Source organism: Kogia breviceps, chromosome 10, assembly GCF_026419965.1.
Source record: "Kogia breviceps isolate mKogBre1 chromosome 10, mKogBre1 haplotype 1, whole genome shotgun sequence".
Taxonomy (NCBI): domain Eukaryota; kingdom Metazoa; phylum Chordata; class Mammalia; order Artiodactyla; family Physeteridae; genus Kogia; species Kogia breviceps.
Window position 1 is genome coordinate 40898438 of NC_081319.1, and position 22511 is coordinate 40920948.

The 22511-nt window shown below is 54.9% G+C and overlaps 2 protein-coding genes across 5 annotated transcripts in view; one reads left to right on the forward strand and one right to left on the reverse strand.

The window, feature by feature from the left end:
• Window positions 1–6129, forward strand: part of SCAP (SREBF chaperone) — a 90680-nt gene extending 84551 nt beyond the window's left edge. For 2 of the 3 annotated variants that reach the window (XM_059076985.2, XM_059076989.2), the window contains 11 exons: window positions 700–1076; window positions 1615–1803; window positions 1893–2094; window positions 2184–2299; window positions 2381–2906; window positions 2985–3070; window positions 4636–4718; window positions 4825–4991; window positions 5171–5251; window positions 5446–5652; window positions 5735–6129. In XM_059076985.2, coding sequence (XP_058932968.1) covers window positions 700–1076; window positions 1615–1803; window positions 1893–2094; window positions 2184–2299; window positions 2381–2906; window positions 2985–3070; window positions 4636–4718; window positions 4825–4991; window positions 5171–5251; window positions 5446–5652; window positions 5735–5980 — 2280 coding nt within the window. In that variant the 3' untranslated portion in view covers window positions 5981–6129. The remainder of the gene's footprint in view (window positions 1–699; window positions 1077–1614; window positions 1804–1892; window positions 2095–2183; window positions 2300–2380; window positions 2907–2984; window positions 3071–4635; window positions 4719–4824; window positions 4992–5170; window positions 5252–5445; window positions 5653–5734) is intronic. The other variant, XM_059076986.2, reaches the window with a different exon arrangement.
• A 321-nt stretch (window positions 6130–6450) lies between these two features.
• Window positions 6451–22511, reverse strand: part of PTPN23 (protein tyrosine phosphatase non-receptor type 23) — a 46396-nt gene continuing 30335 nt past the window's right edge. The window contains exons 3-25 of one of the 2 annotated variants that reach the window (XM_067044368.1): window positions 15052–15179; window positions 14741–14817; window positions 14065–14114; window positions 13780–13911; window positions 13457–13537; window positions 13269–13361; window positions 13098–13145; window positions 12644–12700; window positions 12475–12533; window positions 12214–12293; window positions 11985–12099; window positions 11825–11890; window positions 11309–11454; window positions 10700–11011; window positions 10465–10619; window positions 10212–10363; window positions 9947–10126; window positions 8115–9849; window positions 7854–8038; window positions 7655–7759; window positions 7441–7579; window positions 7239–7352; window positions 6451–7158 (exon numbers count right to left, since the gene is read on the reverse strand). In XM_067044368.1, coding sequence (XP_066900469.1) covers window positions 6679–7158; window positions 7239–7352; window positions 7441–7579; window positions 7655–7759; window positions 7854–8038; window positions 8115–9849; window positions 9947–10126; window positions 10212–10363; window positions 10465–10619; window positions 10700–11011; window positions 11309–11454; window positions 11825–11890; window positions 11985–12099; window positions 12214–12293; window positions 12475–12533; window positions 12644–12700; window positions 13098–13145; window positions 13269–13361; window positions 13457–13537; window positions 13780–13911; window positions 14065–14114; window positions 14741–14817; window positions 15052–15179 — 4689 coding nt within the window. In that variant the 3' untranslated portion in view covers window positions 6451–6678. Of the gene's footprint in view, window positions 7159–7238; window positions 7353–7440; window positions 7580–7654; window positions 7760–7853; window positions 8039–8114; window positions 9850–9946; window positions 10127–10211; window positions 10364–10464; window positions 10620–10699; window positions 11012–11308; window positions 11455–11824; window positions 11891–11984; window positions 12100–12213; window positions 12294–12474; window positions 12534–12643; window positions 12701–13097; window positions 13146–13229; window positions 13362–13456; window positions 13538–13779; window positions 13912–14064; window positions 14115–14740; window positions 14818–15051; window positions 15180–22511 lie in introns of both variants that reach the window. The other variant, XM_059076983.2, reaches the window with a different exon arrangement.

Genomic DNA, 22511 nt, shown 5'->3' on the forward strand with positions numbered 1-22511 from the left:
AGCACTCAAGTCCCTCTTGCCTTTTGCATTTGCCTTGGAGGTGGGGGGTGCCCCTCAGGCCTTCATGGCCTCTTGAAGCCTGGCTTTGGGAAGCCACCCACTCTACCCTCCTGCCCAGACCCTGGTGGTTTCTGGGGTGATAAGCCTGTCTTTGGAGAGGTAGCCGAGGTTGTCAGGGAGAGGAGTTGTCTCCCCAGGGTGACCCAGGATGGAGTGCTCTGGGATGGAACCCACCATGGTTGCCCTGAGTCAGGGTTCACTGTGCAGGCATCAGAAAATGCTGGGCTGGGCAGAGGGGAGAAGGAGCAGGGCTGGCCTCTCGTCAGTGGGCCTCTCCTAAGGAGTTGAAGTGAGCAGCGAGGCTGAGGCCCTCTGAGGACTAGGACCAGTGGTGTCTATGGAGCAGGTCATGCAGCTGGTCCCTCTGGCCATGCTGACCATGGGAAAGGTAGCAGCTTTCTGGCCCAAGCTGAGATGGGGGTTGGGGATGGGAAAGTTCTGTAAGAAACCTAAGGGTGAACCTCTGTATTTCCAGGCCAGGAGTCCCAAACCCCGACCATGGAAAGGGAACTAGGTCCCTCTGGGGGGCAGTTGGCCCCCAGTCATAGTGGGAGGACTTGGGGAGGCTGGAGGGAAGGACAGGTTGGGGCTGCCTGTTCCTCCCAGTGGTCCTGCTGAGCACCCGATGCCCCACTGCAGGCTGGCACCGTTGTCTGGATTGGCATCCTGGTGTACACAGACCCAGCAGGGCTGCGCACATACCTCACTGCGCAGGTGACAGAGCAGAGCCCTCTGGGCGAGAGCGCCCTGGCTTCCATGCCTGTGCCTAGTGGTGTGCTGCCTGCCAGCCACCCGGACCCCGCCTTCTCCATCTTCCCACCTGGCGCCTCTAAGTTACCCGAGAACCAGACATTGCCAGGGGAGCTGCCCGAGCCTGGGGCTCCAGCTGAGGGCGTCCATGACAGCCCAGCCCCAGAGGTAACCTGGGGGACTGAGGATGAGGAACTTTGGAGGAAGTTGTCCTTCCGACACTGGCCAACGCTCTTCAGCTACTACAACATCACACTGGCCAAGAGGTGAGTTGGGCTGTGCCAGGTCCCACCTCCCCACCTGGTGATGTCAGCTCACTGTCCCCAGAGCATCCCTTCCCTTTAGGAGGGAGACCCTCTGGCTTGAATTCTGCATTTCCTTTCAAATAAACACCCCTAAGGTTGTGAAGTAGGAGCCAGTGCTCCAAGCATCCACAGCCTAAGAGTAGCCCAGGGCCCTGCTCTGGGGAGTCATAGGTTGCTGTCAGCCACTTGGCCAGAATGAGATCCACCTCACTCACTTCCACCCCCTCTGAGCCAGAATGGGTGACAGACATGGCAATGATGGCTTGGCTGCCAGTTTCTGTGACAGAGCAAGGTTGGGGTGCCAGAGCTGGGCTGGGGAGGGACGTTACCTCTGCTGCCCCAACCCATGCTGGGAAGACTGTCCTGAGAGGGTGTTCTTGGAGCCTGGCAGGTTGAGCTGAGTCCCATGTGAAGAGCAGAGAGGGAGACTGGGGCAGCAGCAGGAGGGGGGTCCCTTCTGAGGGCATCTCTGCTGAGGCTGCCTGCTGCCCGGCCCCAGGTACATCAGCCTGCTGCCTGTCATCCCAGTGACGCTCCGCCTGAACCCGAGGGAGGCCCTGGAGGGGCGGCACCCTCAGGACGGCCGCAGTGCCTGGCCCCCGCCGCGGCCTGGGCAGGGTGGGCTCTGGGAGGCCGGCCCCAAGGGGCCAGGCACGGCGCAGGCGCACAGAGACATCACCCTGTACAAGTAAGGCCCACGAGGGGGGGGGGCGGGCTGGCAGGGACAGGGGGGGCGGGGGGAATGGGGCACACCTCACCAGGCTCCGCCCGGCGCAGGGTGGCGGCACTCGGCTTGGCCTCAGGCATCGTCCTCGTGCTGCTGCTGCTCTGCCTATACCGCGTGCTCTGCCCTCGCAACTACGGGCAACCCGGCTCGGGGCCTGGGCGGCGGCGGCGTGGGGAGCTACCCTGCGATGACTACGGCTACGCGCCACCCGAGACAGAGATTGTGCCCCTGGTGCTGCGCGGGCACCTCATGGTGAGTGCGGGCGGGAGGTGGGGGCGACTGGGGCCTGGGCCGCGCAGACAGCAGCGCCCGTGCCCATGTCCATGCTGTGCTCCCCGCAGGACATCGAGTGTCTGGCCAGTGACGGGATGCTGCTGGTGAGCTGTTGCCTGGCAGGCCACGTGTGTGTGTGGGACGCGCAGACTGGAGACTGCCTCACTCGCATCCCACACCCGGGGTAGGTACCCCCCACCTCCACCCATGCCCTGCCCTGCATCTGTGCCCCACTGTCCTCACTGCACCCTCTCTGCCCCCGCAGCAGGCAGCGCCAGGACAGTGGTGTTGGCAGCGTGTTGGAGGCTCAGGAGAGCTGGGAACGGCTATCGGATGGTGGGAAGGGTGGCCCAGAGGAGCCTGGGGACAGTCCTCCGCTACGGCATCGTCCCCGGGGCCCTCCGCCAGCTTCCCTCTTCAGGGACCAGCCGGACCTCACCTGCTTGATCGACACCAACTTCTCAGCGCAGCCACAGCTCCTAGAGCCCGCTCAGCCCGAGCCCCGGTACCGGGCGGGCTGCCGCCGTGCTCAGGCCTCCCCAGGCTATGACTTCAGCCACCTGGTGCAGCGACTGTACCAGGAGGAGGGAATGGCTCCCGTCCACACACCAGCCCTGCGCCCACCCTCGCCCGGGCCCACGCTGCCCCAGGCCCCTGAGGACGAGGGGGGCTTTCCTCCCGAGAAGGGCTCCCCTTCCCTCGCCTGGGCCCCCAGCGCAGATGGCTCCATCTGGAGCCTGGAGCTGCAGGGCAGCCTCATCGTGGTGGGGCGGAGCAGTGGCCGGCTGGAGGTGGGCAGAGGGGACGTCTGAGCAGGGGGTTTGTGGGCCCTCCAAGCTCGCAGGCGCTCACAACCTCTGGACCTGCAGGTGTGGGACGCCATCGAGGGCACTCTGCGCTGCAGCAGCGAGGAGGTCTCCTCGGGCATCACGGCCCTCATCTTCCTGGACAAAAGGTGCGAGTGCTAGGATGCCTGCCTCAACCCTAGACAGCCCAGCCCAGCCCAGCGCACTCTGAGGTTTGAGCCCTGCTTCCCCTTCACTGGTGTGTGACTTGACTTCCCTACTCGGTGCCAAGCCCCATACCTGTGAACAGCAGGTAGTCCGCCTCAGTGGGAGGGTGACAGCTCAAAGAGTTAACAGGTAGGAAGCACTTAGAATAGGGCCTGGCACATGGAGAGTGAGCAGTTCTCCTCACCCTTCTGAAGTCAAGTTGCTCTAGGTAGCCTGTCAATACTGACCTTTCTAGGTTTCCTGGGTTTTCAGTTCCAGAAAAACGCATTTTCAGAAGAACCGTCTTTTCTTCCCCTTTGATGCTGGACACTGTCCTCGCCTCCCTCCTCAGCACGGCTGTTGGCTGGGTGTTCTCGGGGCTCGATCACACACTCCCTGGGAGAGGAGGATTCCTGGCTTCTTCGGCTTGAGCTCCCACCTCTGGGCTGAGAAACCTGGGCCTCACCCACGACTAGGTGCCTTTGCTGAACGCTTCACCTGCCTGACCCATTCTGGCTCTTCCTTGCAGGGTCCCTGACCATTTGTGGCCCCACCCACCATCTAAGCTAAAGCTGGAGCCTTATTTTCTTGGGGTGGGGACACCCCTTGCTCTTACCTCTCAGTTTCTGTTGGCTGCTGCTGTCCTTCCTGCCATTGCCAGGCTTCTTGCTCAGGACTTACTTAGCTAACATCCTACTCTGCAATCTGGCCAAGTTCACTGGGTTCTCCACACTTGGAAATTCTCCCCTGCTGCTGTTTGTTTGTTTGTTTGTTTGTTTTAATTTTAGGGAAAGCTCACATCTCAGCTCAACCCCCAAAGTTCCGTGGTCTCTCCTCCCTCTCCCTCCCACCTGTGCTTCCCCATCTCTACCATAGATCCTTCAGATTATGGGCAGAGGTGACGATGTGCATTGCCCTTTGCTGGAGTAAGATTTTGAACCCCACTCACTTCAGAGCTTTGGGGCCACAGGGCAAATGTCTCCATCTCTGCCCGTCAACCTGTGCCTAGGAATCAGGGGCAGTGGAGAATAATCCTTATTTCTTTGTGGAAAAAGGAAATGGAGCAGGTGGTGCTTGGGTCGAAGCTGCTTTTCTGTGATGGAGACAGCAACACCTTCTGTGGCTCTAAAACATAGCCCCACCTTAGGTCCTACTTCTCCTCCCCTGAAGCCTTTCCTTTAGCTCCAGGCTGCGGAGGGTGACTGCCCATCCCCCTTGTTTTTAATTTCCAATCTTACATGATGTTCCCTAGGTACCACTTTACACATACTAGCTCATTTACTCCTCATGACCACACTGTAAGGTGGGTACAGTTCCCATTTCACAGATGAAGACTCTGAAGCACAGAGGTTAATAATTGGAGTTGCAACCTGGTCCCCAGCACCTGTGCTTCCCTCTTGGCCATGGTCCCTCATGGCTCCACTGTTCCCACAGCCAGTGGGATGGGCCTGTCAAGGGTCCGCGGTGCTCAGCCCCAAGGCTGGGGGCTCTGAGGGAGAGCCACCTGGCAGCTGCTCTTCTCTTCCAGGATTGTGGCTGCCCGGCTCAACGGTTCCCTTGATTTCTTCTCCTTGGAGACTCACACTGCCCTCAGCCCCCTGCAGTTCCGAGGTCAGGGGACCTGGGCTGGGCTGGTGCCTGCACCTGGTGGGTGGAGCGCAGGGGTTGCCTGCAGGGTGTCTTCTCGGAGATCCCTCACTTGGCCTGTTGTCCCCAGGGGCCCCGGGGCGGGGCAGTTCCCCCACATCCCCTATGTACAGCAGCAGTGACACAGTGGCTTGTCACCTGACCCACACAGTGCCCTGTGCACACCAGAAGCCCATCACAGCCTTGAAGGCAGCTGCCGGGCGCCTCGTGACTGGGAGCCAGGACCACACACTGAGAGTAAGTGTTGGCACCGTCTCTTGGGCACTGGGGTGGCCCAGCACAGGGGGTGGGGAGCACATGGGGTCAGTCAAGGAGTGGCTGGAGGTGTCCTGGATGAACTGTGGAAAGGAATTACTGGCCAGTGTGATTTGGAAAATCCCAGAGAGACCAGAATCTGATACCTGTTCCTGCCCCAGGTGTACCGTCTGGAGGACTCATGCTGCCTCTTCACCCTGCAAGGCCACTCAGGGGCCATCACGACTGTGTACATTGACCAGGTGAGGGCCGTGGGTGGGGCGTGGGGGTACCAAGCGAGGCCCATGGCCCTTGTTTCTAACTCCTGGGAGCTGGTCCCCAAGGGAGGGCCTCTGTAAAGCAGAGTGAGGGGCTCCCACCCACCAGGGCACTAAGCCACCTTTGTGGACAGAGGTGTTTCACCACATGAACAGCTCTCCTGTGCCTGTTCCCTTAGACCATGGTGCTGGCCAGTGGAGGACAAGATGGGGCCATCTGCCTGTGGGATGTGCTGACTGGCAGCCGGGTCAGCCACATGTTCGCTCACCGTGGGGATGTCACCTCCCTCACCTGTACCACCTCCTGTGTCATCAGTAGTGGCCTAGATGACCTCATCAGCATCTGGGACCGCAGCACAGGCATCAGGCTCTACTCCATTCAGCAGGTAGGCAAGTTGGGGGCCATGGGGTTCTCGGTGTTTTAGGAAAGGATTCAAGACACCGAGCCTGTCCTGTCCTTGCCTCCAGGACCTGGGCTGTGGTGCAAGCTTGGGTGTCATCTCAGACAACCTGCTGGTGACCGGCGGCCAGGGCTGTGTTTCCTTTTGGGACCTAAACTACGGGGACCTGTTACAGACAGTCTACCTGGGGAAGAACAGCGAGGCCCAGCCGGCCCGCCAGATCCTGGTGCTGGACAATGCTGCCATTGTCTGCAACTTTGGCAGCGAGCTCAGCCTAGTGTATGTGCCCTCTGTGCTGGAGAAGCTGGACTGAGGGTGGGCCTCCCTGCCCGTCTGGCTGGGGTGCTCTGTGGGGCAATGTGCTGGACCTGGACTGGGGGAAGAGCTGAATCTTTGGGAAGCTGCCTCTGAACTGTCTTGTCCTGCCTCATGACTGTAATATTAAACTTTTTTTAAAAATCACATCAGCCAGGGGCTTTGTGAGCCACTTGCGTCTTCCCCTGGATGAGCTCTGGCATCATTTACACCCTCCCGGTGCCTAAAGTGCAGCACTTGGTTAGACCGTTCTCAGCTCAGAGCAGCTCCTGCCAGAAGCCATACAAGTGAGAGGAACAGTTTACAGGCTGGGGATGTTTAACAAGCCAGCTCTAGAGGCCTTCTTGCATAACCACTTCAGAGGTGTGGAAACCAAGGTGACCCCCTCCACATCCATGCTCACTAAAGGTGGTGCTGCTGGGGCCTGGCCCCCCACCTCCTGGGGAGCAGTGCTGAGCAGACACTGGCCACAGAACAGGTTTGTTTATTCAACAGCAAAGAGCTGAAAATGTCAGGTCCCACAAAGGAGCAGAACCTGACCCAAGACCCGTGATGCATCTCCACCCCATAGAGCTGTGGGCTGGGCCAGGCAGGGCTGAAGGCAGCAGGAATGGGAGTAAGACTAGGCCCCACCTCAAGAGGGGCAGACTGGCATGGGAGACAACATAGTGTAAGGACCAGGCAGGCAAACCCTGTTCAGGTCTTGTTGAGTGTCCAGAGTGGATCCAGAAGGCTGAGGGGGTCATCAGTGGGCCGGGCAGCCCGCAGACCCTGCCCGTTATGGGCCTGTAGAAAGTTCTGCTTGCTCATCCGCTGCTTTCCCCTCAAGGAGCTGTCCAGAGAGAAGGCCTCAGGAGTTAGGGAGGCCAGCAGCTCCAGGGAAGAGGAGGGGGGCCCCAGGCTGGGGACCTCAGGTACCGGCTGCTCCTCCTCAGGCTGGGGGACCTCAGACAGGGGTGAAGAGAGTGGGGGTGGGGAGGAGGATGGGAGCTGGGTGGACTCTGGGAGGCTGGGTGGCGGCAGGCCTGGGGGCTCTACAGGACCTGGCAGGCCGGCAGCTGGGGAATCCAAGCCCCCGGTAGGCCGGATGCTAAGCTTGGCGATAGTAGCCTGGATGGAGCTGATGGGCACATCCCCACCGAGAACCAGGTCCTGGGAGTCCTGAGGAAGGTGATTCTGAGGAGACAAGAGAGGGTGAAGACGGAGTCCAGGAGCCAGTGTCAGTCCCAGCAGCCCCCAGGGGCTCCCTCCCTCACCTTCTGGGTGACACTGGTGCCAGCTGAGGGCTTGCACGGAAGGGGCATGCCGTGGCGCTGCAGGACCTGCTCCACATGTTTCACCACCGCCTCATGGCAGAACCTGAGATGCAGCTGCAGGGGCACATTGGGCCTGGTCAGCCGGGCGGGGCCCATCACCCAGGAATGAAGGGCCCATCCCAGCTCCCGCCCGGGCCCTCACCTTCTCCTGCAGCATGTGTTTCCTCTGCTGCCGCATGCGCCGCACCAGCTGAGGCAGCTCAGGGATCCCACTTCCAGCCTCCACCTCCTGCACAGCCGCGTAGAGCAGCGCGAAGGCTCCTGTGCGGCCCACCCCGGAGCTGCGGCAGGAAGGGGCTGTGAGGCCAGCCCAGGAGCCCCCAGAGGAGGGCCGCTCGGGAGCTACCCACACCTACCTGCAGTGGACGACAACGGGCGTGTGCAGGGGGCGCTGATGCAGGTAATGAGCGTGCACCTCCTGGATGAAGTGCAGCAGGTTGCTGGGGCTGTCTGGCAGGCCTCTGCGGGGTGGGGCGGCGTCTCTGAGCCAGACCTGATCCAAGGCTGCACCACCCTCCCAGCCCCCCCAACCACCGCCCAGGGCAGCAGACGCACAACTCCGGCCATGTGGGGAAGTGGAGGTGCACGAGCGAGCGCTTGAGGCTCTGGTCCCGGAACTGCAGGCTCAGCACCCGCTCCACGTGGGTCTCGGTGGTGCGGACACTGCTCAGGGCCAAGCTCAGGGCACCGTGCACCATGGGCTGGCCTCTCTCGGTAGGGAAGTAGCGAGCCACCTTTTGCTGAAGGACAAGCAGGGCAGTTAGGGCTGGTTTTCCAGTTTCCCTGCTGGGCACCCACCCAACCTCTCCCTCTCACCTTTTCCATCTCAGCCTCGGACACGAGCATCACAATGACTGACACTTTCTGCTCATGCACCATGAGCCAGAAGTCAGCAGCTGTGCCAGGCAGGGGAGCCTGGGTGGCCACCAAAGGTGGGCAGTATGGTGAGAGCCCCTCCACGCGGCTGGCGTTGATGTAGTCGTCCTTGCCCGAGCGCAGCACCACACGGTTGCTGTCGTAGGGCATGACGTCCTGGTGCCGGTTCTTCAGTGAGTAGCAGCGGGCGATGGCGATGGAACGGCCACGAGCATCGTGCTCCTGTGCGTCTTGCAGCTCCCGCCAGACAGCGTCCAGAGCCCCTGCATCGCCCAGCTGGCCCCGAAAGGCCTCCAGCTCCTGCTGCAACTGCTGCAGCCTCTCCGGGTGCTCGTAGGGGTCCTGCTCTATCAGCCGCAGGGCCTGTGGCCGCCGGCCCTCAGCCGCATCCACCTTAGTAGGCTGCAGCAGGGGCTGCCCACCTCCAGGAGGCTGAGCACCTCCATGCTGACTCTCAGGGCTGGAGGAGAGCAGATCTGCACTCGCAGCACCTCGGCGCAGACACACGGCTGGCTCTGCTGCAGGGGGCCGAGGAGGGACGGGGCCGGGCCCCGGTGATGGGGTAGGTGAAGGCACCAGGTGGGGAGTGGGGGTGGGCTGGCTGGCAGGTGGAGGGCCTTGAATGGAGAGGGGCGGGGCCTGGGGGCCCAGGGGCCTGGGGGAAGGCGCAGGACCATATGCCAGGGTGGGATGGGGAGGCTGAGGGGGCCCAGGGCTGGGGAAAGGCAGCGCCCCTGAGTGTGGGGGCAGAGGGTCCTGAGAGGGGCCTGGGTAAATCTGGGTGTGCAGGGTGGGCGGTGGCTGCCCCAGGACACCAGGCTGAGGGGCAAAGGGATAGGGGGTCTGTGGGGGTACCAGTCCCGGAGCCTGGGGTGGGAAGAGGTGCGGATGCTGGAGTGGAAGGGGCTGCTGGGGAGGCTGGGGCCCAAACACTGCTCGTGTGGGGTGAGGCTGGGGCCCAGTCCTCGGGGCTGAAAAACCTGTGGGCATCCCAGGAGAAAAGTGGTGCTGGGCTGGGGGAGCTGCGAGGGGTGGCTTGGCCGCCATCGGGTAGGTGTAGGCCACAGGCAGTGGCTGGGGGGGCGGCCCCGGGAAGCGGGGCCGGGGAGGAGCAGGGGCAGGGTTTGGCCGTGGTGCCATGTGGCTGGAGATGGGGGCCTGGATGCTATCTACTGTGGTGGTGGCTGGCCGAATCCCCACGGCCAACTCAGGGCCTGAGAACTGGGGAGGTGGGGCTGAGGGCAGGCCTGCAGCCTGTGGGGTGGGCCCCACCCCCCCATAGGGACTGCTCACCATGCCATGCTGCGGCGAGGATCGTGGCACAAGGCCCAGCTCTGGTGTGTAGGCCCCGGCTGTGTAGAGAGCAGGTCCAGGTGCCATGGCCACCACAGGGTGCCCTAGGCCCTGGGGAGCCCTGGGCTGCAACAACTGGGCGGGGCCCGAGTAGGTACCAGGTGGTAAGGCGCCTGAGAGATAGTGGGGTCCTGGGCCTGCAGAGCTGGGGAAGGGGCCGGGGGGGAAGTGGAGTGGGGCAGCGGCCCCCAGGTAGGTGTCGGGGGGCAGGCTGCGCAGCTCCTCAGGCAGGTCTCCGGCCTCCACTGCCTCGCCCTCCTCCCTGCGGGGCAGCAGCGGCTTTGGGGCCGTGGGTCGTGGTGGCGGCTTCTTCTTCAGTTCCCTGTAGGACGAGGTAGGGAAGAAGTGGAGCCACACACCCCCTCAGCCCGACCTCAGTCTGGGCTGCAGCCGCACCCCGGCCCCGGGGCCACACTCACCTGTCCAGGAGCTGCTGGCGGGCTGCCTCGCGGGCCTGGCAGGTGGACTGGGCCCGTTCCAGGAGAGCGGCCACCTTGCTCTCCAGGTCTGCATAGAAGTCCTTGCCCTCCTGGGACTTCTTCATCAGGTCTTCATAGGCTTCATAGGAGGCCACCAGGGTCTGCAGCGTGGAGTTCCACCTGGCAGGCAGAAGGGCCAGCAGGAGGTGAGTAACGAGCCCAGCTCTGGGCAGGACTGGGTCGAGGCACAAGGCCAGACACTGACTTTTGGTCCAGTTCACTGAGCACCCGCCGCACAGATGCATACTGCACATTGGCCTCTGTCAGTGCCCGGAGAATGTTGTCCTGGGCGGCCAGGTTCTGCTCCAGGTACACCCTCAGCTGGTCATACTTCTTCAGCTGCTCCTCAAACAGCTTCTGAGGGAGTGTGTTGGGGGGTGGAGGACAGACACTCAGGGCCTCACCACCTAAGGGTGGAGCCTAGAGTCAGCCCCTGCACACTGCTCACCCAGCCCCACCTTTATCTCTGAGTGGTCTGTGGTAACCAATGATGCCGTGATGTCATCCTTCTGGATAAGCTCACGCAGCTGCTGCTCCAGGGACACACGCTGGTCCCGCATCTCCTGCACCTTGGCCAGGATGCGCTTCAGGTTCTGCAGCACTGCCTTGTCCTCTGGGAGCGGCAGTGGTCAGTGAGGCCAGAGAAAACCCCAGCACCAAGCCTCTCCCCACAGGGACAGGAAGGGGGCTCACCTGGGGTGAGGGCTGGTGTGGGCAGGGCGGCCCGGACCTGGTCCAGAGGCCCACTGAGCAGGCGCAGGTTGCCAACATGCAGATTCATGGCGCGGTGCAGCTCACTGTTGGTGAAGGAGGCCTTCTCGTGAACCTCCATGTACTTGGCCCATTCTCGCCTCACCTCTGCCAGCTCGGCCTTGGAGACAGCCGTGCTGGCCCCTGCCTGGCTCACTGCCTCCTGCATCTTCTGTTCTAGCAGCTCATCCTCCTCCAGCAGGTCCCTGATGTCCTTCAGGGAGGCTTCCACATCCGTGAACACACCTGACAGCACTGGGGGCATGTTTAGAGGACGTGGGGTCAGCTCCTGTGGCAGGCAGACCAGGCATCCAATCTGGCCCATCCCCCAGGAGACAGAACTGCCCCCTCAGTCAGGCTTGTGTGCAGCCCAGTGCAGACAGAGGGCACACGGGGTGCGGTGGGTTCACCAAAGTGTGCGGTGGGTGCTGTGACAGGTGCTGGGAGAGGTGAAAACCTCCATCCCTGGTCAACAAGGGATACAGAGAAGGCCGCAGCAGGTGACTCCCACGTTCCCGTCCTCCACCTGCTTGCTTTTCCTCCCTCACTCACCTTGCATGGACTGGACGAGGTTCCTGACAGTGTCTGGCCGGACACTGAGAGCCGCACACTTCTCCATGAGCTGGGGTGGGATGTGGCTGTAGGCATCAAGGTTGTCCACTGTCTCGGGATCCAGCTGCATTGAATCCATGAACTGGCTGTTGGGGGGCAACGGGACCAGGTGGGTGCTGGCTCAACCCCTCAGTTACACGAGGAGCCCACGAGGGTAACCCCCACCACTGAGGCAAGGTCTGAGGTCCTAGCAGACAACAAATCAGCGCCCCAACTGCCACCACAGAACATGCCCAGGGCACTGCTGAAAACGATGGGACATCTTCCTCTCAAGATGCGTGACTCTCGACCTACAAATCTAGCATACAAGACCCTGGGCAGGGAGGGTGCAGCCAGGAGGCCTGCTGGTGCCAACAGACCTTTCATTTACTCCTCTCCCTGTCGCAGGCAGCACTGGGGACCCCACAGAGGTCTGGTGTGTACCCTCCATGCCTCCCACCGCAGCCCTGCACTCACTCCAGGACCTCATTCTTGTCCTCAATCTTGGCCATCATCTCCCGAAGCAGCTTGGCCTTCTCCTCACTGCAGGAGAAGTGACAGCAATTTGCTGGAAGCCCATGTCTCTTGAGATATCCCAACCCGACCTGGGCCAATAGGGCCTGCCTGTCCCGCCCACCTGTACAGCGATGAGGCTTCATGAGCAGCCATGGGTACCAGTTTGGTGAAGATGTCAGGGCCTGTAACAGCTGGGTCTGTGGGGTTCACTGGTAAGGGCTTCACCAAGGGGGCACCTGGGAGGGGTGAGGAAGAATCGTGGAGACCAGGCCCACTCGAACCTTGACTGCCTCTCTTCTGTCCCATCTTCACCCCCTACCCTGATCCTTGGCCTCCCCTCAGCTTCAGACCTTTTACAGGCTGAAGGGTGTCCAGTGCTGGGACAGCCTCATGGTAGATGAAATCATTGTCCTTCTTGGCAGAATTGTATCTGGGGGTCAAGAGAGGGAGGAATGGGGAGTCTTGAGTGATCAGCAGGGATCCAGGACCTAGCCTCCCACATGGGCCACTACTCTCTGGCCCTGGTGGCTTCCTCCCAACGATGCAGGCAAAAGGCCAAGACCCTTCCTAACAAGAAGGAACCAGAGCCACCCTGAACCCCAGAAACTCACTTTCCCCCAATGACGTCCATAGTGAAGCGAAGTGCGTCTTGCACAGTGTCAGGCTGGCCCTGTAGGGTAGGGGATCGAGGTGCTCAGTGCCAACCACAGCCAGTGCCAGGACACCCCTCAGCCCCACCAGGCTTGCTCCTTGTCTTCTCAGGCTCCTCCTCATCTTTACCTTGGCCAGCTTGATGGCTTCATTGAGCTTGTCCAGGGCACTCTGGAAGTACGCGACCTGCGGAGGACAGAGACCAGTCTGTCCTTCCCTGCTCGGACCCTACTCCTTCCGCCACCCCAACCCCCACTGAGCCTGTCTGGCCATCAGGTGATCAGGTGACCCATCAGAAGACAAGGAGCTGAGGAGGTAGCCACACGCCAGCCCAGCCAACAGCACCACACTTAGCGTCTGCCTTCCGGCTCCACCCCACAGCCTACATCTCCCACCAGCCATCCCCTGGGATGAAGGCTGCACAGATTGGACAACACATGAGAAACACCAGGTCTACAGTGGGTGGGGGGAGGGGGGGCGGCCAGGGATGTGGGGGTGAGAGACAGAAGAAGGGTCCCCACGAGGATCTGACCAACAAGGCTGGGACCAGTCCAGAGTCCCCTCCTGGCCACGGCTCACTCACCCGCTCTCCGAACTTCTGCTGCTCCTCAGCCTGCTTCCCCATGTGCAACTGGGAAAGAAGAGATGTCACTACTTACTTCCTGAGCTATGGCAACTCAGCCCAGCCCAGCCCTGGCGGCCACAGTGCCCTCACATGAGCCACAGCCGCAAAGTAGTAGATCTTCATCTGTACCAGCTTCTTCCAGTCCTTCTGGATCCGGCCGAGCAGTGAGGCGGTATCAGGGTTCTCCAAGGCCCGGCACGCCTCCTTGTAGTAATCCACCACCTAGAAGCCAGGACAGGGCTATAAGTTGGGGATCAGGAGTAAACCAAAAGCTTGGCATCAGTCCCTTGTGGGCCACCGTCTATCCCTGTCCCTACCTGTGCACTGATGCGAGCCACCAGAAAGCTCTTCCTGTTGTCCAACATGGACTTCTCCAGAAGGCACTCCTGAGCCTGGCCCTGGAAGAGCAGATGGAGATGCACTCCATTCCTCACTGGCACAGAACACACGGATGCCCTCTCCGCCCAGCCTCCCGCACTCCAAGCAGCACAGTCCCGCTCCTGATCCACCTGGGGCTCAAAAGATCAAAGCCCAGGCCTTTGCTTGTCCCTCACTGCCATGTGCACAGGACCTCTAGGATCCAGCCCTAACCATGCCCGCCCCTGGATTCAACTCAGCCCCAACAAGGGCGTCTCCTCACCAGCATGAGGTTGACATTGAGAGTGAGGATCTGCCGGCTCATGTCAACGCTGTAGGCGTGAGGGAAGTGCTCACGCAGGTAGGCAAAGGCACCTGCTGCGCACTGGAAGTGAGTGCAGGAGACCTTCATGCCCTGGGAGAGAACAGGAGAGGATGCCAGCAGCAGAGCCACAGAGCTGCCTGTATCCACTCCACGGGGCAGGACTCACACTCTGGAGGCTGACAACACTCAGCACCCCTCCCTGGTTCTGTCCTACGACCCAACCACTGCCCCTACCCTCCTCACCTCCTCAGACATGCGCTTGTCCATGGCCCCCAGCATGGAGTGCAGCGCCCCTGGGGAGGCACAGAACATGCGGTCAGGGCTAGCCTGGGGCTGCTGGTGTCACCCATGACCATGACAACAGGGGTCTGAGAACTGGGGCAGTTGGTCCAAGGACACCAAAGCTGGAGTAAATGGGGTCTCGGTCTCTGGCTGTGCACCAGGCAGGGATGGGGTGGAAGGGAAGGGGCTCCTGCCGTCCACAGCCCTCAGCCTACAAGTCCAGTCTCAGAGCCTCACGGATGCCTACACAGGACTCGGGACTCCCCAGGCTGAGGCTGAGCCATCAGGGTTGACGGCAAGGCCAGTCTAGGCCAGCCGCCTTCTCCTCCTGCTGGAAGCGACCCAAAGCCACAAGGGGGGCCGGGATCTATCCAGTCAGAAAAGAGAGGCCACCCCTCTGGGCCGGAGCACACAGTAGCAATACCATGTGGTAGCCAGCCTAGTAGAGCGCTCTCCCCAGCAGGGTGGCTCCCTGTGGGCCCGAAGAGAGGCACCAGCAGAGCTGTGGGAAGGCACTGGGAGGGTCAGAATCCAGGTGTCTTCCATCAGCCCACGGCCCCTGTGGCCGCCTGCTGAGCTGAGATGGGGTGGGCAGGGCTGAGAGGTAGGGCCATGGGGGAGGAGTTAGGTAGCTCACCAAGGTTGTAGAGAATGCAGGCCTGCTCATACTTGATGTCTTCATGGGCCACAGACTTGCCTGAGAAGATCTCAGTCCTGTGGACAGGCCACCCCAGTCACCATGAGTGAAGGAGCTGGTGAAGCGACCAGCCACCTCTAGTGCAGTGTCGGATGGGAGGGAGGCCTGGGGAGACCACACCAAGCCACTCCCCATGCTGTGCAGCAAGGAAAAGAAAGCGGGGGTGGGGGGGAGGGGCATCCCCACCACCCAGACACCCCTGGGCTGTCCCAGGCAACCTCCAGGCTCCCCCCAGCCCTGCCAGCTCTCACCAGGTGACAGAAACAGCGGCCTCCTGGCCTGAGCCCATGGGGACCCGACTCTGCAGGTAGTGGAGCTGGCCCAGGTACTTGCGGAGGACACTGCAGCCCTCAAAGTCCCGTGGGACACGAACAGCATTCTGGGGGATGGATGGGAGAAGCAGGCCTACTGTCATTTGGAGTAGAAGACAGGCAGGGCTGTCCACCCACAAATGCCCAGGAAATAATCGGAGCTGGGGGACTGCACAGCCTAAGGGACCCAAAGAAAGCCCTCAGCTACCTGTAGTCATTCAACAACCATCCTACCAGCCAGGACTGTTGGACTGAATCAGTCCCACTTTTCCAGGAGGCAGTTTAAAACATGCATTAAAAATTTAAATGTACTTAATGTTTGACCCACAGTTCTGTATCTAAAAATGTACAGTAAGAAATCCAGAAAAGCAAATGCTTGGATGAGCATGCAAGGATATTTATCACAACAATAACAGGGTCAAATACTGGATGCCACCAAAACTTCCAGAGGGCTTGCTTAAATAAAGCAAGCCCTCTTTATTTAAAGAGGATTAAATAAATTACATCAAGGCTACCCACAAAAGAGAATACTCTGCAGCCATGAAAATTGAAGACAAAGATCTCTACTGATATGTTAAGACGTCCATAACACATTTATTGTTGGGGGGAAAAAAGCATGTTAACAGATGAGCAACATAATTTCATTTTAATAAAATCATATGGAAATTGATATCAACTAGGCATATAAACAAAAAAATCTAGACAGTTAATTGATTATCCCTGGATAGTAGGGTTTAAGTAATTTATCTTATTCTATACATGCATACAGAGACATATTTGATTCTTTATATTGCTTATGTATTCTTTTATACGAACAATTTTCAATTTTTATAGTAAGCAATAAAGCTAGTCCCATTTGGGGAACAAACAAAACAAAGTGAACCCTCTGCTCAAACAAACGGAAGAAGAGACAGTATAACCTCCAACAAGCAGGTGCACAAAGAGTGGAGGGGCTAGAATCGCTGTGCATACCCTAACCCCACCTGCTGGAGTGACCAGAGAGCCCCACACCAGGGTTCCAGCACCCGAGGGGCCCAGTAGAGAGCTGCTGGGCACCAGCTAGAAGAAATCCTCTAGGGGACTTCCCTGGTGGTGCAGTGGTTCAGACTCTGCACTCCCAATGCAGGGGTGGGGGGCACAGGTCCGACCCCTGGTGGGGGAACTAAGATCCTGCATGCTGCACGGCGCACAGTCCCCCACACCAAAAAAAAAAAAAAAAAAAGAAAAAAAAGAAATCCTCTAGGACAAGATACTCCAGAGCTGGGCTCTGAGCCTTCTTTCTGGGATGCTCAGAAGGGACGCGGATGCCCTGTGGGACATCAGAGGAGGAAGAGTCCAGCACCGGTCCACTCAACACCACTTCCCCACAGTGTCTTGGGGGACCATCTACCCTCTGGGCCTCAGTCTCCTCTTTCAACAGGAATGCTAAGCTCCTCTCTGCCCTCTAGAATGCCCAGTGCAAGGATAAGGCATGTCACAGCCATACTGCTGAGATGCCATCTCGAGGGGCCTATCCCACAGAACAAGGCTTCTCATATAGTCATATCACTCCCCTCCCCATCATACTTCCACCATAACGAAACGGCACTTAACGTTTTTTTTTGGTTTTTTGTTTTTTTTTTGTGGTACGCGGGCCTCTCACTGTTGTGACCTCTCCTGTTGTGGAGCACAGGCTCCGGACGCGCAGGCTCAGCGGTCACAGCTCACGGGCCCAGCCGCTCCGCGGCATGTGGGATCTTCCCAGACCGGGGCACGAACCGGCGTCCCCTGCATCGAGCAGGTGGACTCTCAACCACTGCGCCACCAGGGAAGCCCCCCGTTTTCCATTTTTTAAAGTGGAGCCACATCCTAAGCAGTTAACATCTCTAAAATAACAGGTATGATGTGCTAGATACACATTTTTAAAACACTAAAGCATATACAAAAAGATTAAAAAATGTTTGTCTTTGTACTTCCTAAAACCATCTTTGGGAAACAATGGAAGCAACCCTCCCTCCAGGTCATGGAGATTCACCTGCACCCTTTAATCCAACCAAGAATGCAGCTGCCTCTTGTCCCATCCTGGCCTGTCACACTCTGAGGAACTGCATGTGGTAGGAGTAGAGCAGAACAGGGGAGGAGTCTGAAAGCAAGCCCGGTGCCACACCACACCCACTCCCCCACCCTCCAACAACCCCCTCACCACCTCTGTCAGTTTTATTCCTTGTGATCACAGAACCAAAAATTTATTCCAGAGTAACTGAAAAGTCTTCTTAAAGAATTACTTCAGGGCTTCCCTGGTGGCGCAGTGGTTAAGGATCCGCCTGCCAATGCATGGAACATGGGTTCAAGCCCTGCTCTGGGAAGATCCCACATGCTGCGGAGCAACTAAGCCCGTGTGCCACATCTACTGAGCCTGCGCCCTAGAGCCCATGAGCCACAACTACTGAGCCCACGTGCCACAACTACTGAAGCCCACACGCCTAGAGCCCATGCTCCGCAACAAGAGAAGCCACCACAATGAGAAGTCTGCGCACCGCAATGAAGAGTAGCCCCCGCTCACCGTAAGTAGAGAAAGCCAGCGCGCAGCAACAAAGACCCAATTCAGCCAAAAATTAAATAGATAAATAAAATTTTTTAAAAAATTACTTCAGGCCCAGTTTTACAGATGAGGAAACTGAGGCCCAGATCAGGAAAAGAGAATTGCCTACAGATTTCCAGATTATATCCACTTTCCATTTCCACTGCAAATCAATGAGTTATGGTAAAAGGTTAACTTGACTTATGCTGTCTCTGCTTTCTACATCTCTGTGCTTTCATAAATTTCCTATAACTCACTAAAATAAAACAGAGTAACTAAATGAACTATTACAGAAGTTCTAAAACTTCTGTAATAGTTCATTTAGTTACTCTATTTTATTTTCACTTTATACACTGCTGAATCTGGGAGTTTTCTTGATCTGATAATTTTTTTTTTCACTGAAATAATTATCATCAGTGGCTCTCTGCAGCGCACTGCTCTGTGCAGGCTGCCTGCCCTACACCATAAAGGATTTGCCTCAGAAGAGGCTTTGGAGCTGGGTGACAATGCTCCCTCGAGGGTGTTTTGTGTGCATGTGCACTTGTGTGCACAAAACAATGGTAGTCTTAGGGGTTAAGATTATCTCATTAGTTTTCAAACTCTTAAAACAAAATCTTTTTTTAAAAAATTTAATCTATGCGGAGTATTCTGGGAAGGTAGCAGAGTAGGAAGCACCAGAAATCCGTCTCCCCGCATAGACAACAAATGCACTGGCAGAATCTGTCTGATGTAACTGTTCTGGAACTCCTGGAGTCTACTGAGGACTTGCAAACGTGCAGAGGAATGTTTGGGTAAATTTTGGTGAATTTCAGCCCTTAGCACAATAGCAGCTACCCAGTGCCCATCCCTGTGCAGGCAGCCTTGCATCTGTTCCTGGAGCAGCTTGCACACACAGCCTGTGGGAGCCAGGGTGGGCAATGAGGACACTGTCCTCCAAATATCAGGGATCTGCTCTGATCAGGGCTGATCACGCTGCTTCTGATCTCAGAGGTGCAAAGTGGAGGCGGACACTATTGTTACACCTCCCCCTGCTGTTGCACTCCCCCCTCTGGCTGAAGTGACTTCAAGGAGATTTAAAGCACCAGTGCTTCTCCCCCTCCTCATCCCTTCATTTTTCTCTTTTTCTCCTTTTGGGAGCCAGATATTGAGGACTATTGGATTCAAAAGCAACCACATATTCAGAGGAAGTTAGAAAGTCATCATGCACACTCAGGGGAAGGCAAAGGCTCAGAAAAGACCTGAGAAGACCTTTAAGTCCACACCTCAGACTGATTCTTGGCACAGAGACAGCCTACAACACTCCAAACAAACAAACAAACAAACAGCAAACCCTGGGGAAAGGGGAGATTCTGATTTCCAGAGTCACCACATCATTAGATTCAAATGTCCGGTTTTCAACAACAACAAAAATACAAGACATATAAAGAAATAGGAAAATATGACTCATTCAAAGGGACAAAAAAACCCCCCAAACAAACAGAAACTGTTCCTGAAAAAGATGTGATGACAGCTCTACTAGATAAAGACTTTAAAACAACTGTCTTAAAGATACTCAAAGAACTAAAGGAAGATGTGGAAAAAAGACAAGAAAACGACATAGGGAACAAAATGGAAATATCAATGAGACAGAAAACTTAAAAAGAAACCAAAAAGAAATTCTGAAGCTGAAAAGTACAATAACTGAGTCGAAAAATTCACTAGAGTGATTCAAAGGCAGATTTGAGTAGGAAGATGAAACCATCAGTGAAATCAAAGCTAGGACAATTGAGGGGACTTCCCTGGTGGTCCAGTGGGTAAGACTCTGCGCTCTCAATGCCGGGGTGCTGGATTTGATCCCTGGTTGGGGAACTAGATTCTGCATGCAAGCCACAACTAAGAGTTCACATGCCACAACTAAGAAGTCCGCATGCCACAACTAAGTGTCCACATGCCACAACTAAGAAGTCTGCATGCCACAATAAAGATCCCACATGCCACAATTAAGACCTGGCACAGCCTAAATAAATAAATATTATTTTTAAAAAGTCTAGGACAACTGAAATTATCAAGTCTAAGGAACAGTAAGAAAAATTATTGAAGTGAACAGAGCCTAAGGGACCTGTGAGACACCATCAAACAGATCAACATACACATTGTGGAAGTCCCAGAAGAAGAGAGAGAGAAAGGGGCAGAGAGAATATGTGAAGAAATAATGGCAAAAAAATTTCCAAATTTGACTACAGACATGAATATAAACATCCAAGAAGCTTAATGAACTTCAAGTAAAATGAACTCAGAGACCCACACCAAGAAAAATTATACTCAAACTGTTGAAAGACAAAGAGAACCTGGAAAGCAGCACAAGAGAAGTGACTCATCAAATACAAGGAATCCTCAATGGGATTATCAGCAGATTTCTCATCAGAAACTTTGGAGAACTGAAGGCAGTAGGTTGATATATTCCAAGTGCTAAAAGAAAAACACTGTCAACCAAAAATCCTATATCTGGCAAAACTGAGGAGAAATCCTTCAAACAGGAGAAATCATAAGACATTCCCAGCTAAACAAAAACTGAGGGAACTCACCACCACTAGATCTGCCCTACAAGAAATGCTAAAAGGAGTCCTATAGACTGAAATAAAAGGACACTTGATAGTAACTTGAAGCCATATGAAGAAATAAAGATCCCAGTAAAGGTACACTGTACATGGGTAATTATATAAGCTAATATTATTATAACACTGGTGTGTGACTCCACCTTTTGTTTTCTACATAAGAGACTAATAGTTTTAAAAAATTCAATTTACACACAGTAGTCTTTAAAGAATATATCTTTAGCATATATAAACATACCAATTAATTATCCCTGCTTTGGGGGGAAGATACAATCTCCTACACTTTGAAATTATAAATAAAAATTTTATTTAAATCCTCTTTTGTTATTCAAATAGAAACAGTTGTTTTTAACTACTTTCAAACAGAGTAGCAAATGAGATAATTCACCTTTCTGACAATTTTTTCTTCCTCTTAAGAACAGTGTCACCTTCTTTAAAAGGCAGGTAAGTTCCTCTACTTCAACATAATAAAGGCTATATATGAAAAGCCCTTAGCTAACATCATACTAAGTTAGTAAAAGACTGAAAACTTTTCCTCTCACACAAGAAACAAGACAACAAGGATGCCCACATCAACCACTTGTACTGTCACAGTACTGGAAGTTCCAGCCAGAGCAATCAGGCAAGAAAAAGAAATAAAAGGCATCCAAATTAGAAAGGAAAAAGCAAAATTATCTCTTTTCACAGACATAAACTCATGTGTAAAAATACCCTTAAAGACTGCACCAAAAAAATCTGTTAGAATTAATCAATGAATTCAGTGGAGTTGCAGGATACAGAATCAATACACAAAAATCAGTTGTTTCTAAACAATCACAATTAAAGAAAAAATTTTTTTGAATTTCAATTCCAATAGCATCAAAAAGAATAAATTACTTGGAAGTAAAATTAACCAAGAAGACCAAAGACTTGCGTAGAGAAAAGTACAAAATTTTGCTAAAGAAATTAAAGACATAAATAAATGGAAAGACATCTGATACTCATGTATTAAAAGACTTAATATTGTTAAGGTGGCAAGCCTCCCTAAAGTGATACAGTTTTTGGATTTTACTTTTTTATGGATTCAGTGCAATTCACATCAAAATCCCAATTGCATTTTTTGCAGAAATAGAAAAATCCATCCTAAAAATTCATATGGAATCTCAAGGGACCCCCCCCCAAATAGCCAAAACAATCTTGAAAAAGAACAAAATTGGAGATCCCACAATTCCTCATTTCAAAACCTATTACAAAGCTATAATAATCAAAACAGTTAGGTACTGGCATAAAGACAGATGGACCAATAGAGTAAAAGAGACTGCCCAGAAATAAACCCTCAAATATATGCTGTTATGGACTGAATAATGCCCCCCCTCACCAATTCATACTAAAGTCCTAACTCCCAGTATCTCCGAATGTGACTGTATTTTAGAAAACAGAGCCTTAAAGAGGTAATTACAGTGAAATGAGGTCCTAGAGGTGGGCCCTAAACCAATATGACTGCTGTCCTTCTACAGATATACATAGAGGGACAACCATGTGAAGATACAGGGAGAAGATGGTCATCCACAAGTCAAAGAAAGAATCCTTAGAAGAAGTCAGCTCTGCCAACACCTTGATCTCAGACTACTAGCCTCTACAACTGTGAGAAAATAAATTTCTGTTGTTTAAGCCAGCAGTCTGGGGTACTTGGTTATGGCAGCCAGAGCAAACTAATACACAAAGTGAAATGATTTTTGACAGGGGTGCCAAGACCATTTAATGGGGGACAGTCTTTTCAATTTATGGTGCTGGGAAAACTAAATATGTACATGCAGAAGAGAGAAGCTGGAACCTTACTTTACACCACTTACAAAAATAAACTCAAAATGGAGCAAAGACCTAAATATAAGAACTGAAACTATAAAACTCTTAGAAGAAACAAAAGGGAAAATCTTCATGGCATTGAATTTGGCAATGATTTCTTGGATGTGACTTGAAGAGCATAACCAACAAAAGAAAAAATTGTAAACTGGACTACATCAAAATTTAAAACTTCTGAGCATCAAAAGGACACAACCAACAAAGTGAAAAGGCAACCCATGGAATGGAAGAAAATATTTGCAAATCATATATCTGATAAGTGGTTAATATCCAGAATACATGAAGAACTCCTACAACTTAACAACAGAAACTCAATTCAAAAATGGATAAAGGGGGACTTCGCTGGTGGCACAGTGGTTAAGAATCTGCCTGCCAATGCAGGAGACACGGGTTCGATCCCTGGT